We start from the raw sequence: 26,532 nt of genomic DNA, 5'->3' as shown, positions 1-26,532 counted from the left end.
TTCTCTTCCAAACTCCACCGTGCCAGCACTTGGCCATTAATTCCAGGCAGGCCACTGTTCCTATGAAATATAGATATTTGGCAAAAGGCGGGAAGGGAACAACTATTGATGAGGGTTTCCCACCTCACTGATGACCTGCGCACAGGAAATAATTGGGTGGGGTGTTCGGGTAGTGCAGCGGTAGATTCCTTCCTTGCCTACCCACACAAGGGTCGCAGGTTCAAGACCCCATATTACAGTACACTCCAGCTTGGACGGGCGTTCATACAGGCACAATTGGCTGTGTCTGTGAGTGGGAAGCCAGTTTAAGGGTAGTGTCCTGGTCGCTGCACTAGTGTGTCCGCTGGTCTGTCGGGTCGCCTGTGCAGAAGGGGGGGGGGGACTGGGGGGGAAGCGTGATCCTCCCACGCGCTACGTCCTGCCAGTGAAACTCCTTACTGTCGGGTGAAAAGAAGTGGCTGGTGACTGCACATGTATCGGAGGAAGCATGTGCTAGTCTACAACTCCCCCAAAAAACAACAGAGGGAGGGAGGTACGGTGGTGCAGTGGTTAGCACTATCGCCTCACAGCTCGAAGGTCGTGGGTTCGATTCCCACCTGGGGACGAGGTGAACGCTGAAGGAATGCGTGCCCGTCCACACACCGCATGTCCTCGAGTGCCCACCGCCCGGGTGGGGTCGGCAAAATGGCCTTTCTGTGTGGAGTTTGCATGTTCTCCCCGTGCCTCCCGGGGGTCTCCTTCATATAGGAACCCCCTCCACAAAAACATGCAACATCCTGGTTGCTAATGTGGTTCCTCCTCTGATCGTTAAGGGCGCCTGTTCAGAGGGAGGGGAACTGGATGGAATAGCGTGAACCTCCCACGTGCTGTGTCCTACCGGTGAGGCTTCCTCTGGTAGGTGAGGGGAAGCGGCTGACTGACTGCCCATGTCTCGGAGGAAGCATGGAATCAGTCTCGGCTCTCCCCGGATCGGCGGAGGATGGAGTAGCAACCAGGATTGAGCAATCGAATGAGCACTAAACGGGGGATAAAATGGGATAAAAAAATCGGGAAAATAAAAAAAATAAAAAAACAAAACAAAAAAAAACAGAGGGGGTGGAGCAATGACCAGGACAGCAGGACAAATTGGCCAAGTACAATTGGGGAGAAAATGGGAGAAAACTCCAAAGAAACTTGATTTACAAAAGAAGAAGAAATAATTAGGTGGAGGGATGAAGAGGAGGAGGAGTGGGAAAGCATGGGTGGCATGGATGCCGGTCATGTAATCCACCTGCGGGCTTGGGCTAAGATGCAGTCTCGCATACGATAAATTAAGCAGTCAATCTACCCATCGTCTAGGGCCGCATCGCATTGTTCTGCTGATGGGCGTGTAGGCGGTGGAAGAGACTGACGCAGAGAGAGATATAGTGCTGCTCTTTTCACCTAAACAACACTGACTGCAGATGGTGAGGCACATCCTGTACCTGGCAGATGCAAAAACTAAACTCACTTGCACAAAGAGAGACTGGTCATAAGCCGTTTGCTAGAGGTCGTTATTTTTATACCTTGTAAGATTGTTTTCTGAAGAGATATTAAAGTTACAAAAAACGTCAGTTTTCAGTAGTCAAAACCTTCAAGAACCTATTGGTGAATATAATTGAGAAGTTATATGGTACAAAAAATAAGAAAATAGAAAAAAACAGCTTTTTGGATACTTGGAGACACATTTTAATTACGAAGTAAAGTACATGTCTGTGACCAAGACACAGTTTAGCCCTAGAAACTGCAGGAATTGTAGAACTAAAATATCTCAGCTTTCAAAATTTCCCTCCATGGCTTTTCTTACATGTAGACCAAATTTCTGTACAAATTACATTTTCATGCCAAAATCAGTGTTTCCCCCACATAATTGTATTCTTGTCTGGGTGGAAAATGGCTTTGAAACAGTATTTAGGGACACTAAAACTCCCCACTGAAACCACGACAATAAAAGAAGAAAAAATAAATAAGACGATATTCATGCCTACTTGCATAGAATTTGATGGAGGTATAAAGAAACCTGGAGACGGTGTTCCAAGATGGCAGCCAATTCATTCCAATGAAAGTTGTTCATCCAGCACGTGTGCAGAAAAAGTCTCCACTCCTACAGTACTTCCTGGTGGACCCATAGATTCTGTAGTGTTTTTCTTGGCCCCGCCTATCCTGCATTAATGGAGTTATAGTGGCCAGAGCCATAATAGAGAGAGGGAGCTCCAGAAAATGGCTCGTCTAAAGAAAAAATCAACCCATAATTTAAAATGTCAAAATTCAAAGAGTCATTTTTTACTTTGAGTGACACCCAAAAAAGTGAAAAAGAAAAAAGAGTTTTACAGCTGTTTATTTCCCGTGTATGTGTTTGAGGAAAAAGGCTTTCTGGGTCCCATGGTGTCACGTGAGTTGACTTGGTTACATCTCAATCAATTCAGGTTAAGAGCAGAAACAACCAGTGAATTACTGCTCAATGTAATCACTACAATGCTGGTAGCATCAGCTTTTTCTTCAGCACCCGACGGTTTTTAATGACCGACTTGTGCATTGATTTATAATTACTTTGGAAGAGAGGCGCAGGGTAAATATTGTCCTGTGTGGAGAGGCGCGGGGTAAATATTGTCATGTGTGGAGAGGCGCGGGGTAAATGTTGTCATGTGTGGAGAGGCGCGGGGTAAATATTGTCATGTGTGGAGAGGCGCGGGGTAAATATTATGTGTGGAGAGGCGCGGGGTAAATATTGTCATGTGTGGAGAGGCGCGGGGTAAATATTGTTATGTGTGGAGAGGCGCGGGGTAAATATTGTCATGTGTGGAGAGGCGCGGGGTAAATATTGTTATGTGTGGAGAGGCGCGGGGTAAATATTGTCATGTGTGGAGAGGCGCGGGGTAAATGTTGTCATGTGTGGAGAGGCACGGGGTAAATATTGTCATGTGTGGAGAGGCGCGGGGTAAATATTGTCATATGTGGAGAGGCGTGGGGTAAATGTTGTCATGTGTGGAGAGGCGCGGGGTAAATATTGTCATGTGTGGAGAGGCGCGGGGTAAATATTGTCATGTGTGGAGAGGCGCGGGGTAAATGTTGTCATGTGTGGAGAGGCGCGGGGTAAATATTGTCATGTGTGGAGAGAATATTGTCATGTGTGGAGAGGCGCGGGGTAAAAGTTGTCATGTGTGGAGAGGCGCGGGGTAAATATTGTCATGTGTGGAGAGGCGCGGGTAAATATTGTTATGTGTGGAGAGGCGCGGGGTAAATATTGTCATGTGTGGAGAGGCGCGGGGTAAATATTGTCATGTGTGGAGAGGCGTGGGGTAAATGTTGTCATGTGTGGAGAGGCGCGGGGTAAATATTGTCATGTGTGGAGAGGCGCGGGGTAAATATTGTCATGTGTGGAGAGGCGTGGGGTAAATGTTGTCATGTGTGGAGAGGCGCGGGGTAAATGTTGTCATGTGTGGAGAGGTGTGGGGTAACTGTTGTCATGTGTGGAGAGGCGTGGGGTAACTGTTGTCATGTGTGGAGAGGCGCGGGGTAAATGTTGTCATGTGTGGAGAGGCGTGGGGTAAATGTTGTCGTGTGGAGAGGTGTGGGGTAACTGTTGTCATGTGTGGAGAGGCGTGGGGTAACTGTTGTCATGTGTGGAGAGGCGTGGGGTAACTGTTGTCATGTGTGGAGAGGCGTGGGGTAAATGTTGTCATGTGTGGAGAGGTGTGGGGTAACTGTTGTCATGTGTGGAGAGGCGTGGGGTAACTGTTGTCATGTGTGGAGAGGCGCGGGGTAAATGTTGTCATGTGTGGAGAGGCGTGGGGTAAATGTTGTCGTGTGGAGAGGCGTGGGGTAAATGTTGTCGTGTGGAGAGGCGTGGGGTAAATGTTGTCCTGTGTGGAGAGGCGCGGGGTAAATATTGTCATGTGTGGAGAGGCGTGGGGTAAATATTGTCATGTGTGGAGAGGCGTGGGGTAAATGTTGTCATGTGTGGAGAGGCGCGGGGTAAATGTTGTCATGTGTGGAGAGGCGTGGGGTAAATATTGTCATGTGTGGAGAGGCGTGGGGTAAATATTGTCATGTGTGGAGAGGCGTGGGGTAAATATTGTCATGTGTGGAGAGGCGTGGGGTAAATGTTGTCATGTGTGGAGAGAATATTGTCATGTGTGGAGAGGCGTGGGGTAAATATTGTCATGTGTGGAGAGGCGTGGGGTAAATATTGTCATGTGTGGAGAGGCGTGGGGTAAATGTTGTCATGTGTGGAGAGGCGCGGGGGCATCATCAAGCCCAGTCTGTAATCAACAGACATTGATCTTGTGCCCGGGCTGCAGAAGTAATCCATTTGAGATATACTCTCTGCTGTGACGCGCAGTGCGGCGACCCCGGCACCTCAGCCGTTTGTATTGCCATGGGCACAAATCCACAGAGAGACCCCCACCCGCCCCTCCCTGCACAGGAGGCAGCCTGCTCAATGCTCAAAACACACACACACACACACACACACACACACACACACACACACACACACACACATACACTGAGGAGGGAGATAGACAAAGACAGAGAACAAACAAGGGGCTTAGAGCCGCTATAAGATGTTCAATCTAATTAGAAGTGTTTTCCTCATGAATAACATCACATCACGATGAGTCACTTGAATATAGATTTTGCATTTTAGTGTGTGTGTGTGTTCACTACTTGTGTGTGTGTGGGTGGGTGGGTGGGTGGGTGCGCGCGCGTGTGTGTGTGTGTGTGTGTGTGTGGGGGGGGGGGTGGTGGTGTGTGTGTGTGTGTGTGTGTGTGTCAGAGGCGGCTGGTGAGATTGGAAACAGGGGAGGTAGCTTCCAGTTACAGTTTACATCAAAGCATATGGATAAGTTAAAGCACACATACAGCCATCAATTAGTTGATGACCTTTATTGAGTTGCAGGTTAAAACATTGTTAATTGTTTGTTCTTTGTTCATCCTCACCAATTGTTTGTTCAGAATCACCATGTGGGACTTTTGTTTGGGGAGGGGCCCGCTCTGAGCACTTCCTCCATTTTATGCTGTTGGATGTCAGCATGACATCACTGGGCCAAACCAAAAGAAAGGTTTTCTTTCCTGTACTTTTTGTTCATTAGATGCTGAGATATTCCTCTAAAAAAATGCATTTTTTTTTATCTTTTGCAGTTTGAAGACAGATTTAGAGGAATATCTCATTTTAAATTAGCATTAGGATTAGACTGTTGTGATGTCATTATTCAGTTTTAACCATCAATAATTGTTCCTTTTCTCATTATTTCATTTCTCAGAGTAAATACTGTATATTTATTTCGAGATTTTTGTCAATTATTTGTGCTGTTACGGTTATAATTAGCCTAGTTACTTACTTCTACACTAGCTTAGATTGTGTTACTTATGGATGGCATGGAATTATAGTGAAAATAGATTATCCCCCCTTTTTGCTGGGGACCCCACTTTGAAAACCATTGGCTTAGGCTACAACTGTTGCGAGAAGGTTTCAGGATTTATCTCTATGCATTAGGCTGTGATTACTATTTATATAAATCTATTTATTCACATAGATTCATGATATATTATGGTATACAGCCTACCTGTGACATCAATGTTTTGATTAATCTGCGTCAGTACCGAAAATGTAGCCTATTACTGCATGACGGATCCTATGATGTCATTGTAATCACACTCAGGTGTGCTTTCACAAGACAGGTGTTGTCCATTCAATCAGCCCACCTGTCTTTATGATGGCTGTCTTGCACTGTTTGTATGAGACTTGACAAAGTCTATGGCCGAAACTGTTGTCAAATAGCGTTAAATTACACTTTATTGCATCTGGAACGAGAGTGTGCCTTCCCCTGCACTATCAACATACTCGTTTAGTTACATTCCAATTCATCAACTTTGGAGCGTTATTTACCCCCCCCTTCCCAACATGCTAGGTTGACATGCTTCGTCCCAATCGATTCCTTATTTCTTCTACTTTCATATGGTATAAAGATCACCACTCACGCTTTAAAAATGAGCTCGCTGTCAGCCATCGATTTACAGGCCAAATTCAGTTAAAAAATGTGGGAATTTAAGGTTGCATTTTTAATTATAAAAAATTACAGCATGAAACATCAATACGACAAAAATAGCGCTGCTCGGTGAACCATTTCCACGCCGAATTTAATAGAAGGCCCGGATAACTTGAAATCAATTGACTTACTTGCATATCCATGCCGTCTGTAGTGGAACCGCTGCAGCCGAGACGTTGCAAATATTCCAGTTTTCTGACATTGCAAATATCCCAGTATCGCGCCGTAGCAAGGCTCCCGCAACTCGAAACTCGTTTTGGCTCGTAATCCAATGCAACGACTGTCTGGCTTGTGAACACTTACTGATTGATAAAAAGTAAATAAAAATAAGGGGGAATTATAATATGTTGCTACTGTCGTCAGTAAATGTCGTAAATCATTCCTGTCAGGTCATCACATGGGTCATCACAGCAAAGTGGATTTCACTTCCTACTTGATTCAGCGTGAGAGACCAGTGGACGATACAATGTCAATCTTAGCAATCTACACAATCAACAACCAATTTGGTTGAATAAATTAATTGATTGGTATTGATTGGTAAGGGCAAGTGTTTTTCAACCAATCATATTTGTGCATTAAATAAATGAACGCCCACAGGGGTAATGTTTTTTTACCTACCCCCTGCAGGCTGGGGCTAGACTCCTGTCTGCATGGAGCTGTCCTTTCCATCAGTGCCATACAGGTCACTGTTGTTGAAGCATTTTAAGAATATAATAAATGAAAAAATGAGCGTCTGCACATCAGAAAAAACACATTTGATTTATATTTTATTATAAAAAATATGAAAAATGAAAAATATAAAAAATTATATATAAAAAATTATAAAAAAAATTATATAAAATACCCAATCTCTTCTAGAAAATAGAGGAGGACCATCCTCCTTTGCCTCACTGGAACCCCCCCCCCAATGGTGTGTGTGTGTGTGTGTGTGTGTGTGTGTGTGTGTGTGTGTGTGTGTGTGTGTGTTGGATCATTCCTCCTGTGTGTAACGGTGGTCAGCGGTCGTGCTGTGCAGTGAGTAAGCCTTAACCGGACGCTGTCAGATGGTTTGTTTTCACATAACCATCTGCGACCGAGTTGCTCGGGAAGCGTTAAAAAAAATACCTGGCCAGGTGATTGGATGAACCATCTGTCACACCAAAGCCCGCACGTAGCTGCCTCATAGGACACTGATCGATGTGAACCACTGGTGGTTCAGATTCAAACCAATAGATTGGAGCATGGCAAGATGGATTTGCCGTGTGATCGTGATCTCACATGAATCTAGCTGCCTACCCTCCCTCCTGATGCTTTAGGAGACGCATAGCGACAGACGCTAGAGCCATAATGGCTTTAGCCTTCTTGCTAGAGTGTCCGCCTCCCATTCCCAAGGTTCTGAATTCGATTCCCAGTGCAGACTGCCAACACAACAATACACAATACACACACACAAAATACATGTGCATATAGGTGAGTGTGTATGCTTGGACAGTATGTGCATGTGTGAGTACTAGGCATCTTGTGCGCTATGCACGCTCGATTCCTAGGCTCGGCCGCTGTGCGGCCTTGCCTGCCCTGCAGCTCGGCTGCTGTGTGGCCTCGCCTGCTGTATTTAGATAGAAGATAAGACAATTTGCCCAACTTTGCATCACAATGATGTCACAATGTTTATGACATCATCAGGGATGTCACAATTTTCAGAGTGTAACCAAAGACCACAATTGCTTGAGTGATGTCACAATGCCTATGACATCATCAGTGCCTATGACATCATCAGTCATGACATAAGATGATTTTGGTCAATAATGATGTCACTCATGACATCCACTGATGATGTCATAGACATTGTGACATCAGTGGGACAACAATTTAAACAGTGCCCACTTGAAACAAACAGTGCTCATGTGCTCTTATGACATCACTGATGATGTCACAACTTCGCAAAAAAAAATAGACCAGTAGCTTCGGCGTATGGTGTGTTCGGGCTGTAAGGCATCCATTGGTATCATGTCATGCTAGCTTGTTGGGAAAGGGGCTAAATGACACTCCAAAGTTAGGCTAAATGTATTGGAATTGATTGCGTATGACTTGAAAGCTGACTCTTGTGGATTCAATTATCCAAATTGTATTCATGCGTGATGAGGTTAGTTCCCATAGTTAGTCCCCAAGCTGAGCTGCATCTCAAATTAATTAATTCCCAGCTTTCAGATGATGTGTACCACTTCTATGTGGCATACTGTTGACCTGCTATCTCACCCTAAACATCCCCTGTCCCACCGGGAAATACAAAGAATGGTGTCTGGTAGGGACAGGTGGAGTAAAATAGTACTGGCTGATGGCCATGTTGGATGCAGGACCATCATACTTATTTTTCCTGGCTAAGGGCCACCTGTCAAAAATGTATTTACATTCTGAGATTAATCTCAGAATTCTGACTCGGAATTCAGAATTCTGACCTGGGACCTGTCTACATCCTTCCTAAATGCTGCACTCACTGCCAATCTTGTTTGAGTCTGTGGCCCAATCTCAATGTCCCCCCTAAGCACTGAGCACTGACAGACTTCATTGACATCAGCTGGTAAGTGATTGAGTGGGAGAGGCTGCAAGGGCTCAATGGGACAGCACTCTCACATTACCCTGACAACACCAACAACAAGTACTACAGATGCAAATTAGCTCTGAGCTATCTCTGGTGCAATATGTTTATTGTGTTCTGTCCCTGCTCAAATAAACAATAAAGATAAAGATAAGGATAAAGTGCAGCCATGTTTCTCAGCTTTGTGGGGTTGGGATTTGTTCTCTTACATTTACTTTTTTTTTTACAATATTTTTTATTCATTTCAGTTTTCAAATGATTGTAACAGTGACAGCATAATAGATTATTTTACAAACAAGTATATATACCTGCTCCTAAGTGCGGACATTGAAATTGCGCCTGTGTCTCCCCTCGGCCACCCCAGCCAAAATGGCCTGGATGTCGTGGTAGCGGTGGGACGGAGGAAAACACAGATGAAGAGATGATATTGTCCCGGTCGCACACGCGGCTGTGCTCCAGGTGCACCACGTTGTTTCGCCCAACGCGGTTCTCTGTGTGCGGTTATTTTGTGTGTGTGTGTGTGTGTGTAGGTGTGTAGGTGTGTAGGTGTGTGGGTATGTCCATCTTGCCAGGATAAAGAACAGCAGTGGGAAGTGTCGTGCGTTGAGGAATGGGCCTCTCCTCTCTCTCTCTCCCCTCTATTGATTTACTCCTCCAGCCCGCCGCCAAATCTGTCTCCACAAAACGCATGTGAAGACAATCCCGTCCACTCAGGTTTTGTCCACATCACTCCGTGACATAAGCATAAATAACCCAGGCGGGAGGTGGGAGTACTTCTCTGGAGCAGCGTGAGGGCCGTTCAGCGTCCTGTATGCAGGGCCGCAGAGCGCTGCCTACCTCCTTTTCCCTCCGCCCTGCCTCTCATGTGTTTGTATGGATGCAGGGCCGCAGAGCGCTGCCTACCTCCTTTTCCCTCCGCCCTGCCTCTCATGTGTTTGTATGGATGCAGGGCCGCAGAGCGCTGCCTACCTCCTTTTCCCTCCGCCCTGCCTCTCATGTGTTTGTATGGATGCAGGGCCGCAGAGCGCTGCCTACCTCCTTTTCCCTCCGCCCTGCCTCTCATGTGTTTGTATGGATGGGATTTGTCTTCTCACTACTCTGAACTGTATTTAGACTTGTATGTCACAATAAACCCCTCTTATCAGTCACTATATTATTCACCCTATTTGCCCAAATGAGTTTCTGGTATCAGGTCATTGACCTCCGCCCACAGAAATAACCAATTGAAACTCTGGAATTTGTATGAGAAGGAGTGGAGTTTTTTTTAGATAAACATTACTTTAGGAGTTCTTTAAGAGTACATTAGTGAAGTTTCTCAGTGGGCCAGCGCTCCATCCAGAGAAACCTGGACTCACCACTCATAGCTGAACCTATTCACTACCTCCATTCACAACCTCACTAGCCATTTAGCTATGGGACATGTGACGTTTACTGAAGTCACATTACAGCTTTTCTGGGTATTGAGTCTTCAAGATTCAAACCGTTGCCGTTTAGGTTCACCAACATGCAATGTTAGTGCAGCAGTGCAGCTTCAAACTCCCCATGAAATTAACTACCGTAGTTTTACTTTGGAAAACAAAGTATCTTCAATTGTGACATCTTAAGTTAACTTATGTTAAGTTCCTTTATTGTTACCCTTTATTGTCCCTGTGGGGGAAATTCACGGTCTGCATTTGACCCATCAAATGAACCCCCATGAACCTTCCTAGAACTAGGAGCAGTGGGCAGCCACAGTGCAGCGCCCGGGAACCATCTCCAGATCGATTACCAGTGCCTTGGGGCACTGACAAGAGTATTAACCCTAACATACAGGAGTATTAACCCTAACATACATGTCTTTGATGGTGGGAAGAAACCAGAGCAGCTGGAGGAAACCCAAACAAACACGGGGAGAACATGCAAAGTCCAAATAGAAAGGGCCTGGGACCTTCTTGCAGTGAAGCAACAGTACTAACCACTGAGCCACATACAGTATGTAATGGACATGAGTGCACCACAAGCCACCTAGTGTTTTGGAGGTGTACCGCAGCCAACGCGCCGAGTTACGTTCGAGTATGCACACTCTTGCTATCGCCGCTAGTCGGCGGCAAGGCTCCAAGTCGCGGCTGCGCAGAACCCTGTCAGCGCCTTTACAATAGCAAAGTGAATGATGCATTACAGTAAGTATGATGAGGATTAGGTATTCTTAATAGTCTTTGGTGCTTAGACACCACAGGGAGATATTGAGATAGAGCTGCATCAGCCCAGAGCAGCAGCCAGTTACAGTAGATCCCCCTGTAGAGTCTAGATACTGGTGGTGGTGATGGTGATGCCTCTCCTTCTGAGACTGATGACTCTTCAGACTGAAGAATCGGATGACTCTGATGGGTCTGCGAAGACTGGGTGGAGAGAGGGAGGTGGAGGGTACGAGACTGACAGCAGCAAGAGTTGAGAGGCTGAATTGGGGTAGAAAAAAGCATATTTAAGAGGACAGCAGGCATGTGATTGGCTTACAATGGGGGTGAAAAAAGCAATGTGATATGCTTACAATGGAGGTGTGTGGGCCTGTGAGGTGAGAGGTGATGTGACGTTATGCTATTGGTTAAATGAGACCAGGAGGCAAACAGCTGATTATTCAATTGAAGCCTGGAAGTTGACAGCTAATTTTGAGCGTGTGAGCAGATTTGAAGGGGTGGAGAAATAAGAAGTGAACTGAGAAAGTGTAAAGTGCAGATTATAGTCTTCCTGACTGAACCTCCGTTAGAACGTCATTTGTAGGAAGGTTCCTAGTAGAGGACGGGTCAAATGCTAGGGATGACTTTACCCATAAGGGGACATTACAGGGGACAATACAGAGGAACTTACTTAACTTATTTACAGTCCCTCCCATCAAATCAAACTGCCTTTCGGACTGACTTTTGAATGATCCCTCACTGTGGTATGTCCCGCCCCAGTATCCTGTTTCAACAGGAAATATATCAAATGAAGGAAGCATATCTATTTCATGGGGTAATGATCCATTATATAATACATATATTGGAACCAACTGAAATGGCCGCACTCCATTTCTTTTTGCCCCACTTGTTTTAAGAGAGGAGATTTTAAAATTCAGTTCCAGTTTCAATACCGGATTACTTTTTAGAGTTTTTTTTTGTGGTGTAGAAACTCAAAGTGATGTGGTTCTGAGAGAGCACCGGCGTGCAAAGAGAAAACCTTCTCCCCGAGAGCCACTGAACTTATACAGTACAGTATATGATTCAAAGCACTGACATTTTTTTGTTCCCAGCGTTGGGATAGCTCGTCCATGTCAAATCTCTCTGCGCAGGGTTTAGGGCACATGGGCCTGATCCCTACTGATTGGAAAGCAGCCCTCGTCTGCCGGTGTGATCAGAACACAGTCTATCTGAAGCCTGTGGATTTTCTCTCGTGAGAGGCTTATCTGAAATAAAGCTTCTAAAACTGCCTCAATTACAAACCTCTGGCAGAAAGTTTTTCTCAACGCATCCGCATGGGCGGGTGGCAAATGAGCAGCCGAGTAGAGAGAGAGAGGGGGAAAAAGGACAGGTTTTTTTCCTCAATGAGGAGGAGAAGTTTTTTTCCTCAGTCACTTGTCATTCTGAGCACTTCCATAACCTCCCCCTCTCAGTCTCATTGTGCCGGCTAATTAAAATTCACGGGTTGCCAAGCCATCCATTCTCCCTCCACTGCTTAATTGTCTTGAAAATTGAGGAGATTACCGAGCACGATTTATGTACAAATAAGATTCTGTCAGGACCCTGGCAGCGTGCACCATGACACACTCCAACTGGGGCCCAGCGCGTGCACACACACACACACACACACACACACACACACACACACACACACACACACACACACACACATTCATGAGCACACTCATGAATACATACATTCACTTAGCCTTTTACATGCAAAACACGTGTACATAAACACAAGTTAGGACAGAAATGCTGTCTTTTTTCCCGCCCAACTGTATCACCAAATCGGACATTTTCGCCCACATGATCTTTGTCTTCAATTTCTGGGCCGTTTGAGTTTGGCCTTTTCTGAGTGCAAGCCGGACCAATTGGAAAATTGAAACTATGTATCATCCTCGCATTGGTTAGAATCAGGAAACGGACCTTTACTGTAGGTGTGAGTAGAGGAGGCGGCCATGACTCAAGAGTGAAATCATTTACTGTAACAAAAAGAGAGTTTTTCCAAAAATGGGTTGGGGGAAAATAAGTTAAACTAGTGTGCGTGCTTATTTCTAGCGCCGCCACGCCGTTCTGAGCATGTGTAGTTGAGAAATTGTGCACCGTCGAGTGGGGCCTTATCATATTCCACACACACACACACACACACACACACACACACACACACACACACACACACACACACACACACACCGTTGTGAAGATGAAATGCCAGCATATTTCTGAGGCTGATGCCTGTGTTTAGCCTTCCAGATCCACAGGTAATTGAGCCTTAATGTACAATTAATGGTGTGTCATACATCACGAGCATGTAGAGCGGTGGATCAGGAATGGACAGTGCAGATAAAAGAGAGAAAGACAGAGAAGCAGAAGAAGACAAAGAGAAATATATATATTGAGTGAGATATATACGCCCCTTATGGCCAGTTGGCGTGGAAAGTAATCAGTTCTTCCTTGGCCCATGACAACCTTCTACAAAGTTTCGTGGTGTTACGTGAATCCATTGAAAGCACGTTTTGTGATTGGCCACGCCCATTGACACCCTAACCCTTGTGACTAGTGGGCGTGGAAAGTTACTGCGTTCTAAGTTGGCCCGTAACCTACTTTTCTCCAAAGTTCCATGCAAATCTGTGCATAACTTGAGATATCCTGCCGAACAAACAAAACGTGGAATGGTGAAAACATGACCTCCCAGCCAGCTCTGTTGGCGGAGGTAATTACATTCACAACAGAACCAGAACAATCCAAATCCAAATGAGTCATCGGCAATGTTATTACTCATTCGGCATGCTTGCCCATTTCCCTTTTGAATTCTTTTTCTTAGAGGGTTTTAAATAAAGTCAGAAACAGGCGAGCTGGGAAAGAACATAATACACACACTACTCACACCTGCCTGCCAATTCACACATCCCCGAGCATGTTCAGGGTTTTCCCTCCTAGTATAAGTCTTAGCCGCACCACCCTACCATTATGAGTCTTAGCCGCACCACCCAAGCCATTTTGAGCACCTCCTAAGCCAAATTACAGTCATGTCAAATCAATGTTGGTCCCCAGTGGACTACTTTAGCAAGTTTTGTCTTTAAGCTTTTTGGGGTTGTTTATTTATTATTATCTCTGGCTTTTCCAAATGTTTGTACACAGTTATGGTATAATAATGCTCCAAAATTATGTGAAATTAAATTGCTTTTCTTTTCTTTCTCTGTAAAACATAACATTTTCTACCGCTAAATATTGACAGATTTTTCTAAAATGTTGCACACTGATTCTTCTCTCCATATAAATAGGAGTTTTTTGAAGACTAGGCAAATAGTTGAATGCAAACTATATATTTTTGATGGTGCTGGCATTTACCTCACCCAATATGGGGATTTCAATTGTTGAATACAAACAAAAATGTTTACAGTATTTAAAACATATGGCAAAAATGATGGTATAGTTACCGAAACGTCGCATTAAAAATTATTGCAAAGTTTGACAGTGTTCAGGAATACTCCTACACACGTCAAATAGATGTGCGAACTGCGAATAGTTCTTCTGAACTTATAAAACATACCTATGATGGTTTGACTACGTATAACAAGGGATTGTACTATATTTTTGAAGTGCATTAAATTTATTCCATGTACTTGTTTGCATGGAATCATGGGTAGCCTACATAGAGGAACCCCTGGGGTTTGGCTGAACATGTTCGTGCTCCTACAGTAGCAGTAGTTGTAGTTTCAATAATATGAACGTGCTTTGGATTCTGTTTGTTTTGTGGGTGCGGTGGTGAATGTGGTAGTGACGCTCTCCTTGTTTTCTGTTTCTTCCCCAGATAATAATAGATTAGGTTAGGTTTACATTATTGTTTGTATACATGACATAATGCATTTGGATAGAGAGTGAGGGTGAGGAGGTTGGGTGGCTATTTGTGTAATAATAATAACTTTATATAGCACATTTCAAAACGTCAATAAGCGTTTTGAAAAGTGCAAGTTCTGTGTAAAACACTATTTATATTAATAAGATGACTATAACAAGACAGAAGGAATATACTGTAACACAGCCAAATTGAGTGAAATATATAGTTTTATGGTAAAGAAATGTCTTAAGATTTAAAGGATGATTCTCATGCAGGGCAATACATAGTTCCTCTACGTCTATGCTCTCTCTCTCTGTGTCTCTCTCTCTCTATGTCTCTCTGTTCCCCCTCTGTTATTTTCCCTCTACCTGCTTTATATGGACAGTCTGTTCACATCCCTTTGGTCAGCTGCTTTCCATCCAGCACACGCACACGCACACGCACACGCACACGCACACGCACACACACACACACACATTTGTACAGCTATCTTAGTGAGGACATTCATTGACATGCATTCCCTATCCCCTAACCTTTACCATCACAACAATAAATGTCTAGCCCTTACCTTAACCTTAACCTAAACCTAAACCCAATTCTAAGCTAACCCTTCAAACCATAAGTCTTAACCTTCAAACAGCCGTTTGAAGGTGTGTGACAAAGTGAGGACCGGCCAAAATGTCCTCACTTGTGTAAAATGTCCTCACTTTCCAGGTATAAAACTCAAATGGTTCTCACGAAGATACCTTAGCCGTACAAGAACACACACACGGACTAATCGTTGAAACGTGTGTGTGTGTGTGTGTGTGTGTGTGTGTGTGTGTGTGTGTGTACGTGTGTACGTGTATGGGCAATTGGGCATGCGTGCCTGTGTGTGCGCTCGCTGAAGCCACATGCTGTTCTGGGAGGGTGCCAAATGAGGCAGTGTGATTATAGCCTTACCAAAGTAATCTCACCTCTTAGGCTGCCTACCACCCCCCCCCCCCCCCCCCCACACACACACACACACACACACACACACACACACACACACACACACACCTCCCCTCGCCTCCTCTCATTTCAGCCCATTCCGCCTAAATCCAATTTGTTCTGGTTTCAAATCAGGCCTGCTTTCTCTGTCCTCTCACCACTTCAGCCAAAGTGGCTCCTGTTATTGTGAGACCAACTTTAAATAGGCTCGCTGTGCCCCCTACCCCCCCCCCCCCCCCTCTCTCTCTCTCTCTCTCTCTCTCCTCAGGGCCACTGCCATCTTGTGGCTCGGCACAATAGGGAGTGTGGGTTCACAGCAACGTGACTCACTCTGCACAGCCTTTTAAAACGGCTGCTTTTGTAGCTTGAACACATTATTGGCATTCTGTTGTCTGATGACGTGGAATCGTTTTTCAGACTGCATTTTAAGCTTTTCTTTTGAGGTCACACAAGTTCTGATAGCCTCTCTATTTTGGTGTGTGTGTGTGTGTGTGTGTGTGTGTGTGTGTGTGTGTGTGTGTGTGTGTGTGTGTGTGTGTGTGTGTGTGTGTGTGTGTGTGTGTGTGTGTGTGTGATCTGAGCAAGTTCGTCAGAGGCGATGTCCGCCACTCAACTTCTGTGTCTGACACTCAGTGTTGTTTCTGTGAAGAATCTTTGCCCCCTCTCTCGCTGAGATTAATTGTCCCATTGTTTGGTCGTCCAGAAAATGAATTTGGAAGTGTTATCATGCAGAAGGATGGCCTAAGGACCCAGAAGAATGTCTGAGAATGTCTTGAACCTTATCAAGGCAGACAATCACTGTTAATTAAAACAGGGAGTTGGGGGTTCTCGTTTCTTAATCGTTCAATAAATGTGCTGAATGAAACTCTGAGTCACATCGACGTCCCTCGCGACTCGGGGTCTTGTTTTTAATTGAAAATTTGCCTCTGGGCCGATATTTGGAGATGCTGCTGTTATTGAAACACAAAGAACCCCCAATGTAAACTGGTGATATGATGTTGGTTGTGGTTATGGTGATGATGAAGAGGAAGATGAAGACAATGATGTTGAACAGGATTGTGATTTACATGTGTGCATGTGCCCCGGCTAGTATAGAGTGTATGTATTCTAAATATAAATTGTGTGTGTGTGTGTGTGTGTGTGTGTGTGTGTTGCAGGGGATGATGTACCTGGAGGAGCGTAGGCTGGTCCACAGGGACCTTGCAGCACGAAACGTCCTGGTCAAATCTCCAAACCACATCAAGATCACCGACTTCGGTCTGTCTCGCCTGCTGGATGTCAATGAGAAGGAATACAACGCTGATGGAGGAAAGGTAAAAGCACAAAATCATCTCCTGACACACAAGGCACGTACAGGGGGGATTTGTGCTGTTTTTTTGTTTTGTTTTTAAGCTTGACTCTGCACTATATGACTATATAACTACAGTACTAAAAAAACTGCAAAATGTGAAATATTCAATCAAATAGCAATCAAATAAAAAACAAATGTGATCATATTTATGAAATACGATACCGGGGTTCCAGTACACTTACATGTAGTAGTAGTAGTAGTAGTAGTGGTATCTTTAGTAGCAGTAATAGCACTAATACTAGCCTAGTGTATCAGTAGTTAGTCGTAGTTTAGTAGCACTTCAGTATCAGTAGTGATATTGGTGAGTTTCAGTAGTGTTAGAAGCAGTAGGCTACTGTTGTTATCAGAAAATGACCGCTTAAAGCGATATTCCATGTAGTTTTAACATGGGGGTTATGTGGCATTTGAGCCCCATTAAAACCAGAATAATCACCAAGATCAGGGACAAAAGATCCCGCTACTGAGATTTTCAATGGACGGTTGGTCCAGAATTTTAGAACATAATTTTGCCAAATAGCTCATTTCCTGGGAGAGCAGATCTACTATTATTTTTAAATACTAATTTGAGTGTAAACCAAGAAGAGAAATGCAAAATGTAAATGACCAATGACAGCTTTGTCTTACAAGCAGAATGTGCTGCTGAATCACAGTGTGTGTTAAGTGTAGAATCTACTGCTTAATCACAGTGTGTGTTAAGTGTAGAATCTACTGCTTAATCACAGTGTGTGTTAAGTGTAGAATCTGCTGCTTAATCACAGTGTGTGTTAAGTCTAGAATATGCTGCTGAATCACAGTGTGTGTTAAGTGTAGAATCTGCTGCTTAATCACAGTGTGTTAAGTGTAGAATCTGCTGCTTAATCACAGTGTGTGTTAAGTGTAGAATCTGCTGCTTAATCACAGTGTGTGTTAAGTGTAGAATCTGCTGCTTAATCACAGTGTGTGTTAAGTGTAGAATCTGCTGCTGAATCACAGTGTGTGTTAAGTGTAGAATCTGCTGCTTAATCACAGTGTGTGTTAAGTGTAGAATCTGCTGCTTAATCACAGTGTGTGTTAAGTGTAGAATCTGCTGCTTAATCACAGTGTGTGTTAAAGGATGGGTTTTCCGTGGGGAATATGAATATATATTAAATCTCACGCCCCTAAGGTTTTCGAATCCGTTGAAATTTTTGAAATTGGAGGTTTACTCACAGAGATATCAACCGAAATCCACTCTGTGTGTGGGGGGGGGGTGGTGGGGGGGAGGTGCGGGTGCGGGGGCTCGAAATACTACATTTCCCACAATGCACTGGGCTCGCGTGGCCTTCGTTTTTATGCCCACCCCTCAGGCATTTGGCTGATATCAAACTCCAGTAGGTGGCGGTAATGCACATATATGTTTGCCAACCGCCATAAAACTCAAAGAAGAAGAAGAAGAAGGCTTCGACAATAAAATATACAAAGAACAAGAAATAAATCGAAAATAAAATTGCCTCCAAATTGCACCAAATGTAAACGGTAGTATATATGTCGGGAGATGTCTTCATAAAAAAAATTTCATGCATTTTAAGGCATTTTCGTAGGAGTTACGCGCATCTGATGTTGTAACTATTTTCTGTAAAAATGTGTAAAAACGGGTACATTGCTCAGCGTTGATTTCGTTACTTCAACCCACCTACTACTAGATGTAAAATTTGACGAGCTTTCCAATGCCGCCAGTCCCGTGTCGATTAGTGCTTCCGTTCCCGAGATAATGGTCTCTTTGCAAGGAACTATGGGAAGCTAATATTAGCTACAGCAGGCTAGGCGGTTGAAAAGATGGCTGCGTTTTTGTTTTGGTCAAGGCCTCTGAAGGGGCGTGGAGGACCTCTAGAGGCGGGACCCGGGCCAACAACAGTTGTAGTTCATAGGTGCACGACTTCCGCAAGGCGGACTTAGGCCAGATGACGCGAAACGCGTCGGCTGGCCCAAAAAATATGTGAGAGATGCTTGATATCTCTGGCAGTGAATATCCAATTTCAAAAATTTCAACGGATTCGAAAACCTTAGGGGCGTGAGATTTAATATATATTCATATTCCCCACGGAAAACCCATCCTTTAAGTGTAGAATCTGCTGCTTAATCACAGTGTGTGTTAAGTGTAGAATCTGCTGCTTAATCACAGTGTGTTAAGTGTAGAATCTGCTGCTTAATCACAGTGTGTGTTAAGTGTAGAATCTGCTGCTTAATCACAATGTGTGTTAAGTGTAGAATCTGCTGCTTAATCACAGTGTGTTAAGTGTAGAATCTGCTGCTTAATCACAGTGTGTGTTAAGTGTAGAATCTGCTGCTTAATCACAGTGTGTGTTAAGTGTAGAATATGCTGCTTAATCACAGTGTGTGTTAAGTGTAGAATCTGCTGCTTAATCACAGTGTGTTAAGTGTAGAATCTGCTGCTTAATCACAGTGTGTGTTAAGTGTAGAATCTGCTGCTTAATCACAGTGTGTTAAGTGTAGAATCTGCTGCTTAATCACAGTGTGTGTTAAGTGTAGAATCTGCTGCTTAATCACAGTGTGTGTTAAGTGTAGAATCTGCTGCTGAATCACAGTGTGTGTTAAGTGTAGCTTTTCACTCTATTTCCATTGCCTCACACAAACCCTACAAACCCGTCCAGCTGCATCTGATCTTCGTAATTGGTTAATATTCTGGGTTTCATGGTGGTCAAGTGCTCCATGTTAAAACCAAGTGGGAGTATTATGTATGATACTAGCAATGATGGTGATGCCAGGGTTGAATAGGCACAAAACAATACAACTGCACCTTTTGCTTGGCCAGAAATGATGGTGGCTTACAGGACTTTCCAACCTTTCCATGACCTTCCCCAAATCATAACGCACCGCCTTGCAGATTTTCAGCCAGTCCGACCTTGGGATACACAAGCACACAGACAGACAATGGCAACTTTATTATACAATGATATTATGATATATTAAAAGACAACAATAGACATTAACATTAATTGGGGTTTTATATCGTGAGGGAGGAACTTAGCCCTACACGGAGGACAGTTTTAGTGATAAGTCAGTGAGACAATCTGCTCTGTTGGACCGATTTATTTACTTTTGGGGAATGGTGAGAGTTCATAACCTTATCAAATAAAAAGTAGTACACAAATGTGTCCCTCGGGGCTTTCCGTACACATGCTTTTGGCCTCTTCTAATATTTGTTCATCCTCCGATTTTGTTTTTAGACCGTTCGTCTTGAGAAAAGCAGATTTCGTCTCCTCCCGTCCGCTCGGCCCCGCCTGGTGCATCCATCGCAATTTGTGTCCGCGCTGAGTGAATCCCCTCCACCCAATAAGAGACAGACACCACCCCCCCCACACACACACACACACACACACACACACCATCCTCCACCCCATCCGCTATGACTGTGATCAATAGGATTGGTCTCCAAATCCAATCACAGCGTTAAGCTGCATCCCAGGACGTCCTGACATCCACCCCACCTTTCACATCCAATACAGCCGGTGCTCTGTGTGTGTGTGTGTGTGTGTGTGTGTGTGTGTGTGTGTGTGTGTGTGTGTGTGTGTGTGTGTGTGTGTGTGTGTGTGTCTAGGGGGATATAAAGGCTCTTTCATCAAGCCTTGTTTTTCTTTGTTCCATTGTTCTCCCGTCGAAGATGGTTTGCTCAGGCAGCCCACCAAATCACTTGACTTTATGCCGACACGTCACCAACAAGCTATCCACGTTTAGTCTGATCCCAAAACTCGCTAGAGAGATGCTCTAGTGACAGACACTAACGTCGTATGACATTAGCCTCCTCACCAGAGTGTCTGTCTCCATGCCGAAAGTTCTTGGTTCGATCCTATGCTGCTGGGGGACTACACAAGGCAGGATACACAAATACAGTGGCTGTGGATGATACAATGTTGATGTACTGTGCCTCTTCCCTGGCAGATTCCCATCAAATGGATGGCCCTGGAGTGCATCCACTACAGAAAGTATACCCACCAGAGTGACGTGTGGAGTTACGGTAAGCCCAAAACTCTCCATGAAGAGGACACAAAAAAAACATGAAGTCCAGAATCTTTACAGCCAACAGATTGACCAGGGGCCTTTTATTGATCTCCCATGTTAAAAGCACTTCAGCCAGGAGAGTGAGATGCAGATAAAGGGAGGGGAGACTGGTTGAAGGAGGCGTTCTTGAGTCAGTTGAGACAGAAGCCGCTTTCACACACAGATCGCGCAAAATTGCAGTTCAGAAGGCCCGCAAAGCCGGCAGCCTCGCCACAGAAATTGCTTTCACACACAGCCAAGCAGCACCGCCACATTCCCGTCCTGGCGTGTGCTTTCAGGCGACAGCCACCGCTCCCGGATTGAAAGGCGAGCGGAGGCATTTCCACCCAGCTCCTCTAGTAGCCCAAATTAATATTTGCATAGGTTAGTGTAGCCTACGCTACTGTATGATGAACAAATTCATTCAACAACCAAACATCGCCGATGTACGCCAGCCAACGACGTGCAGCTGCGGTCGTTAAGGATCAAAGTGATAAAACACGAAAGTGTTGTCCACATGCAGCATGGTAACAAGGCTTTCAATATTCATCTGGTCGACTTTATGGATCACAGATGCACCATCATGTAGCCTATTAGGTACAAGGCTAATTCTTATCTTTTGGTTCCAGTTTTTTGTAAAGCAAATTATTCCCATGAAGTAGCCTAATTAGCGTCCATTCTGAAAGACAACGCCTGCATATCAAACAGCTACAGTCTGCATAACGTTCGTCAGGGGAATAGTATAGGCTATAAATGCACATGACTTCTATAACGTTAGTAGTTTTTGTAAGGGAATGCACAACTGGCTAGCTAGACAGATTGCAGTTCTGGAGCTGGTTTCCAGAGGGAATATCCTCAGACCAACTCGCCACAGACAGCTATAGTCCTCTGAAGATTATTATTATATCCGTTAATTTTACCTACTAAGGGACCGTTCGTTATTTAGAAGGGGGGTCACTGGAGGGATTTGGTGTGCTCTGAAATAAAAAGCTGTGCCCCTTCCCTGATCAAAATATATTTTTCCTTGACCCTCCCCAAGTGATTTGAAAAATATGATTGACCCTCCCCATAGGATATTGTGGCGAGCTTGTGTGGAAGAATGCAGACTGACACAGAGATCTTACTTTTAACCACTCCTGCACCTCATACACCGCGTGACAGCAGGGAGTGCTATTTATTCCACATCGGAATCATTCAACATTTGCAGAAACTCCGGCCAGAGGTGATCGAACACACTAACAGTCTCAGTCGTGGTGGCTACATTGATAGTAAAACTAAACATTATCCTGGCCACACAAACATTGCCATTACCACATAATGCAATCAAAACATAAGCACATCACTAAACCACGTTTTTAACTAACAGTAACAAGCTTCCCACAAGAACATGAACTCCCATAATCCTTTGCGCTTCTTAGAGCAGAACTGTCACCAATCAGAGCGACCGCCTCCTCCGGTCGCTAGAAATCTCCCAGCATGCATTGGGCTAATACATTTAGATAATAAATAGCATCCAAATTAGCCTAAATATATAGAAAGGTAGATAGAAATAATGTGTATTACACAACATGCAATTGTAGAACATTTCAATATTGGACAAAATCAAATCTTGAAATCAAAACACAACCCTATGTGAAACATATATGTCATCCTGGTGGTATAAATATCCCTTGCAGACTTAACGTAATTTAAGTGATATGTGAGCCGTAACTCGGTTCTACTGTGACTTAGAGGGTGCTGGGCGATAGAGCCCATATATATTTTGTGATGCCATGTCTGTTCCAGACAGTGGGTTATTCGCGCTGGAAATGTACTTCCATATCACCAGAAAAGCGCCACTGATTCGCCAGATACTGTACACGCCCACTGTCTGGATAGGCCAAGCACAAAGATCGACAGATAGGACCGCCAAAGAGAAACAATGCACCGTCCGGGACATACCAAACAGTTTGGACAGGAGGGGTGTAAATGAAGCAACTCAGTAGTTGTTGAAGTCCGAAAAGCAAACATTACACACAAAAAAAGTTTATATATTTTTATCGAATCAAAATGGTATACCCCTCCCCTGGACTCAAATTAAAGAGAGTGTACCCTCCCTCAGCCTAAATTAAAAACAAGATGACCCTCCCCTATTTTGCTCCAGTGGACCCTTCCCTAAATAACGAACGGTCCCTAATGTCAACATCGTTTGAGCATAAAGCCTAACCTACTTACTAGGCACGGAGCATTCCTCCTGGCGCCCCTGCAGTCATGTTGTATAGGCTACTTTTTTTACTTTCACTTATGCCTTTCTTGCTGCATGAGGTGGTTTCCCCTGTATTTCTTTATGAATGAGCTGACCATTCGCACCTCTGTTCCGTGTTGCCGCTCCTACGCTTTCAGGTGGAGGCGGGTTGCAGGGTAACCCGGCGCTGTGACTAGGTCCACTGGCGGAACGAAAGGCGTACAACAATTACCCACCAACCCTCTTTCACAACTTTCACATTTCACATTTCAAGGCTGGTGTGAAAGCGGCTAGAGATTGTGCAAACGTGGGTGCAGCATAATACTTGCTGGTGTGTGTGTGTGTGTGTGTGTGGAGGGGGGGGGGGGGGTCAGCTTATGAAGCGAAGGAAGCCGATTGTTGCCGCATCGCTGAGGAATGGGATCAGAGGGAGTATTTCTTCTACTTCTTTCACCGCTTTGAAGATATGGCAATCGTTGTACAATCATTGAAAAATAATGCAAAATGGATGATGTTCTACTCTAATATCAAAGTCAGCCACAGCAATGTCAGCGAGATTCAGAACCGGAGACCAATCTCCTCCACTATTCCCCAGTTTTATTGGATTTTCATTGCCACATTTCAAATAACAATTTGCGGTTTCAGTCCGCAACGATTTTTTCCCCGGCCATTTTGAGCCCTCTGCACCAGTGGCTCTTAACGAAGTCATTAAGAAAGTGATGTTCAAAGCTAATATGCAAGATGGGTTGTATCAAAGAGAATAGTGTGCGTTTGATTAAAAGCATCACTATCTTTTAGTCGGTGAGTGTCCCCAGTGGTCCTCTATGACTGGGGGCTATTATAGTCCTGTGTAATACCGTGCATTTACTCTGCTCGCCGCGCATTAGCTCACTAACACCACGTGATGCTGAGGAGTTAGGAAAGTTCAGAGTGGGCGATGACCTTCAACACTGGTCAACTATGCTCTGATCGTCTCTTCTCATCTCTCCTGCTCTTCTCCTCCTTTTCCTCCTCTGTTCAGGAGTGACCATCTGGGAGCTGATGACTTTCGGGGGAAAGCCGTACGATGGGATTCCCACCAGAGATATCCCGGACCTGCTGGAGAAAGGGGAGCGTCTGCCTCAGCCGCCCATCTGCACCATCGACGTCTACATGGTCATGGTCAAATGTACGTACGGCCTGATGCTCTAGTCTATACACACACACAAGATGTCCACAGGCACAATGCAGTATCTCCGTCTGGTAAGAAGGTATACCTGATGCTCTATACGCACACACAAGACGTCCACAGGCACAATGCAGTATCTCCGTCTGGTAAGAAGGTATAGACCCAATCACAATGTTTCTTTACAATAACGTCCAGGTAGAAAACTCTTGCGTCATGTACATACATTTTCATGGAGCGGAGCAAACAGGGGCGAGGATCAATTGAGAAAATGGTCAATAGCAACACTTCCACTAACAGTAGTTTGGAGACCTACTTTACCTGTTGGACAAAAGACTAAAGTAAATGACAGCTTGAGTTCACCCAAAACTACAACAGTTAGTCCCACTGGTGCAGGAGATGTCACTGTTGGGTAGATTTGGTTGATCAACACAGTACATACAATTGGCAGAAAGGTCAGAAATAAACACTAAACAAGTTTGCCGATATCGCCGCAATTCAAATCAATTGGCAGTTGTCTACCCGGAAGTGACCATTGTTGTTTGTGCAACGTCACAGTGATTCACTCAATATGACAGATCTTTTAACCCCAGCCTGATCCCAAGCCAGAATGTATCTTGAGGTCGTATTGGCTGTTCCAAAGTCTAGATTAAGGACAAGAGATTCCTATTGGCTGCTCCAAATTCTGGTGTTGTGGTGAAAAGTAACAAAAATGTGTTTTGTCCCAAACTAGACATACTTTTCAACACTAGTAACGCCATTGGATTTGGAACAGTCAATTGAAGGGTGTAAATATAACTATTCTTTCCGTGTGTGATTTTCAAAACAGAACAACACTGGTTTGAAAGCAGCCACATCCAAAAAGCTGCCACATCCAATCCAAAGCCTTTCTCGTGTTAAGAATGTGAATGGTGCTGAAAAGGTCCTCACTAAGGACACTCAGATCAGCAAGTCCTTCACAGATAATACGATAGAGGTTAGGAGGAGGTACTGTAGCAGGCAGATTAGTGGCTCATTTCACCCTCTGGCCATCGCTAGTGAGACCCCCCCCCCCCCCCCCCCCCCCCCCAACTACGACACGACACTGCCGCCCTGCTGTCGGGCACCAGGGTCACAGGTGGCGTCATAACCTCTGGCTACTGCTGCCATGGCGGAGGGCCGATGCCAGCGCCACCCTGGCCCTGTCCTCTAGTCTCCAAGCTGCAGCCTCTGGGCCTCGCTGCATGTCACCTTGGCCTGAACTGCCACCCTGAACGCGTGCCAACCTCCGAGGGCAAACACACACACACATACACACACACACACACACACACACACACGCGCGCAGCCAGGAGAGGTCACTGTCACCTCTGATCTGTGCCCACTTTCATTTGGATACAGTGTGTGATACACTCTCTTATTCACGTCAGGTCAGTGACCTGGGCTTTATGGCATGCAAGTAAAGAGCAGGATTTAATTGCCCAATCATCAGGATAAAAAATTTTATACATGAAATCCATTGTGTGTGCCTCTTACCTGGCTGCCAACACAGGTTCTACACGCAATGCCAGATCACATGATTGCTTTGGCATTGTATTTTGTGTGTGTGTGTGTGTGTGTGTGTGTGTGCGTGTGTGTGTGTGTGTGTGTGTGTGTGAAGCGTCATGCCCATTGTAACTGAGGGGGCAATTGCCCCCTCAGATTTTTGAGAGGTAAAAAAAAAAAAAAAAAAATTTTTTTTTTTTTTTTTTTTTTTTTTAATAAACATAGGCTATATTATTATAGGCTGTGTATGGTAGTTGAAACATAGTTTCAAGTTTACGTTTATGTATGTTTGTAGTTAAAACAAAAACATAAATACTGTATAGGCTACATACAGTACAACACAAAAGGCTGTTATTTACCCTTTGTCGCCACCTGGTGAGTAAATATATATAACTAAAACCATTAGAATTGACAACCGGTCCGCGACTTTTTTTTCCCATGTATCTACCAGTCCTTGGCACAAAAAAGGTTGGGAACCCCTGCTCTAGAGGAAAGATTTCTACCTTCTGAAAAGGCAATACCAGCCAAAATAAACATTGTGTTACATTGCTTTGAAACATGTGGTCTCCCTTTTTTGTCAAGTCCATTGAGCCTGGGCAG

At 44.6% G+C, this 26,532-nt stretch overlaps 1 protein-coding gene across 1 annotated transcript in view; it reads left to right on the top strand.

Annotated features, from left to right (window-relative positions):
• Positions 1-26,532, top strand: part of erbb4b (erb-b2 receptor tyrosine kinase 4b) — a gene marked incomplete at both ends in the record, with an annotated part of 355,388 nt that overhangs the window by 315,339 nt on the left and 13,517 nt on the right. The window contains 3 exons of the mRNA XM_083638160.1: positions 16,809-16,964; positions 20,921-20,996; positions 24,265-24,411. Coding sequence (XP_083494286.1) covers positions 16,809-16,964; positions 20,921-20,996; positions 24,265-24,411 — 379 coding nt within the window. The remainder of the gene's footprint in view (positions 1-16,808; positions 16,965-20,920; positions 20,997-24,264; positions 24,412-26,532) is intronic.

This window comes from Poromitra crassiceps, assembly GCF_964638095.1.
Source record: "Poromitra crassiceps genome assembly, chromosome: 6".
NCBI classification, from domain to species: Eukaryota; Metazoa; Chordata; class Actinopteri; order Beryciformes; family Melamphaidae; genus Poromitra; species Poromitra crassiceps.
This window is presented reverse-complemented; position numbering and strand designations above follow the sequence as displayed.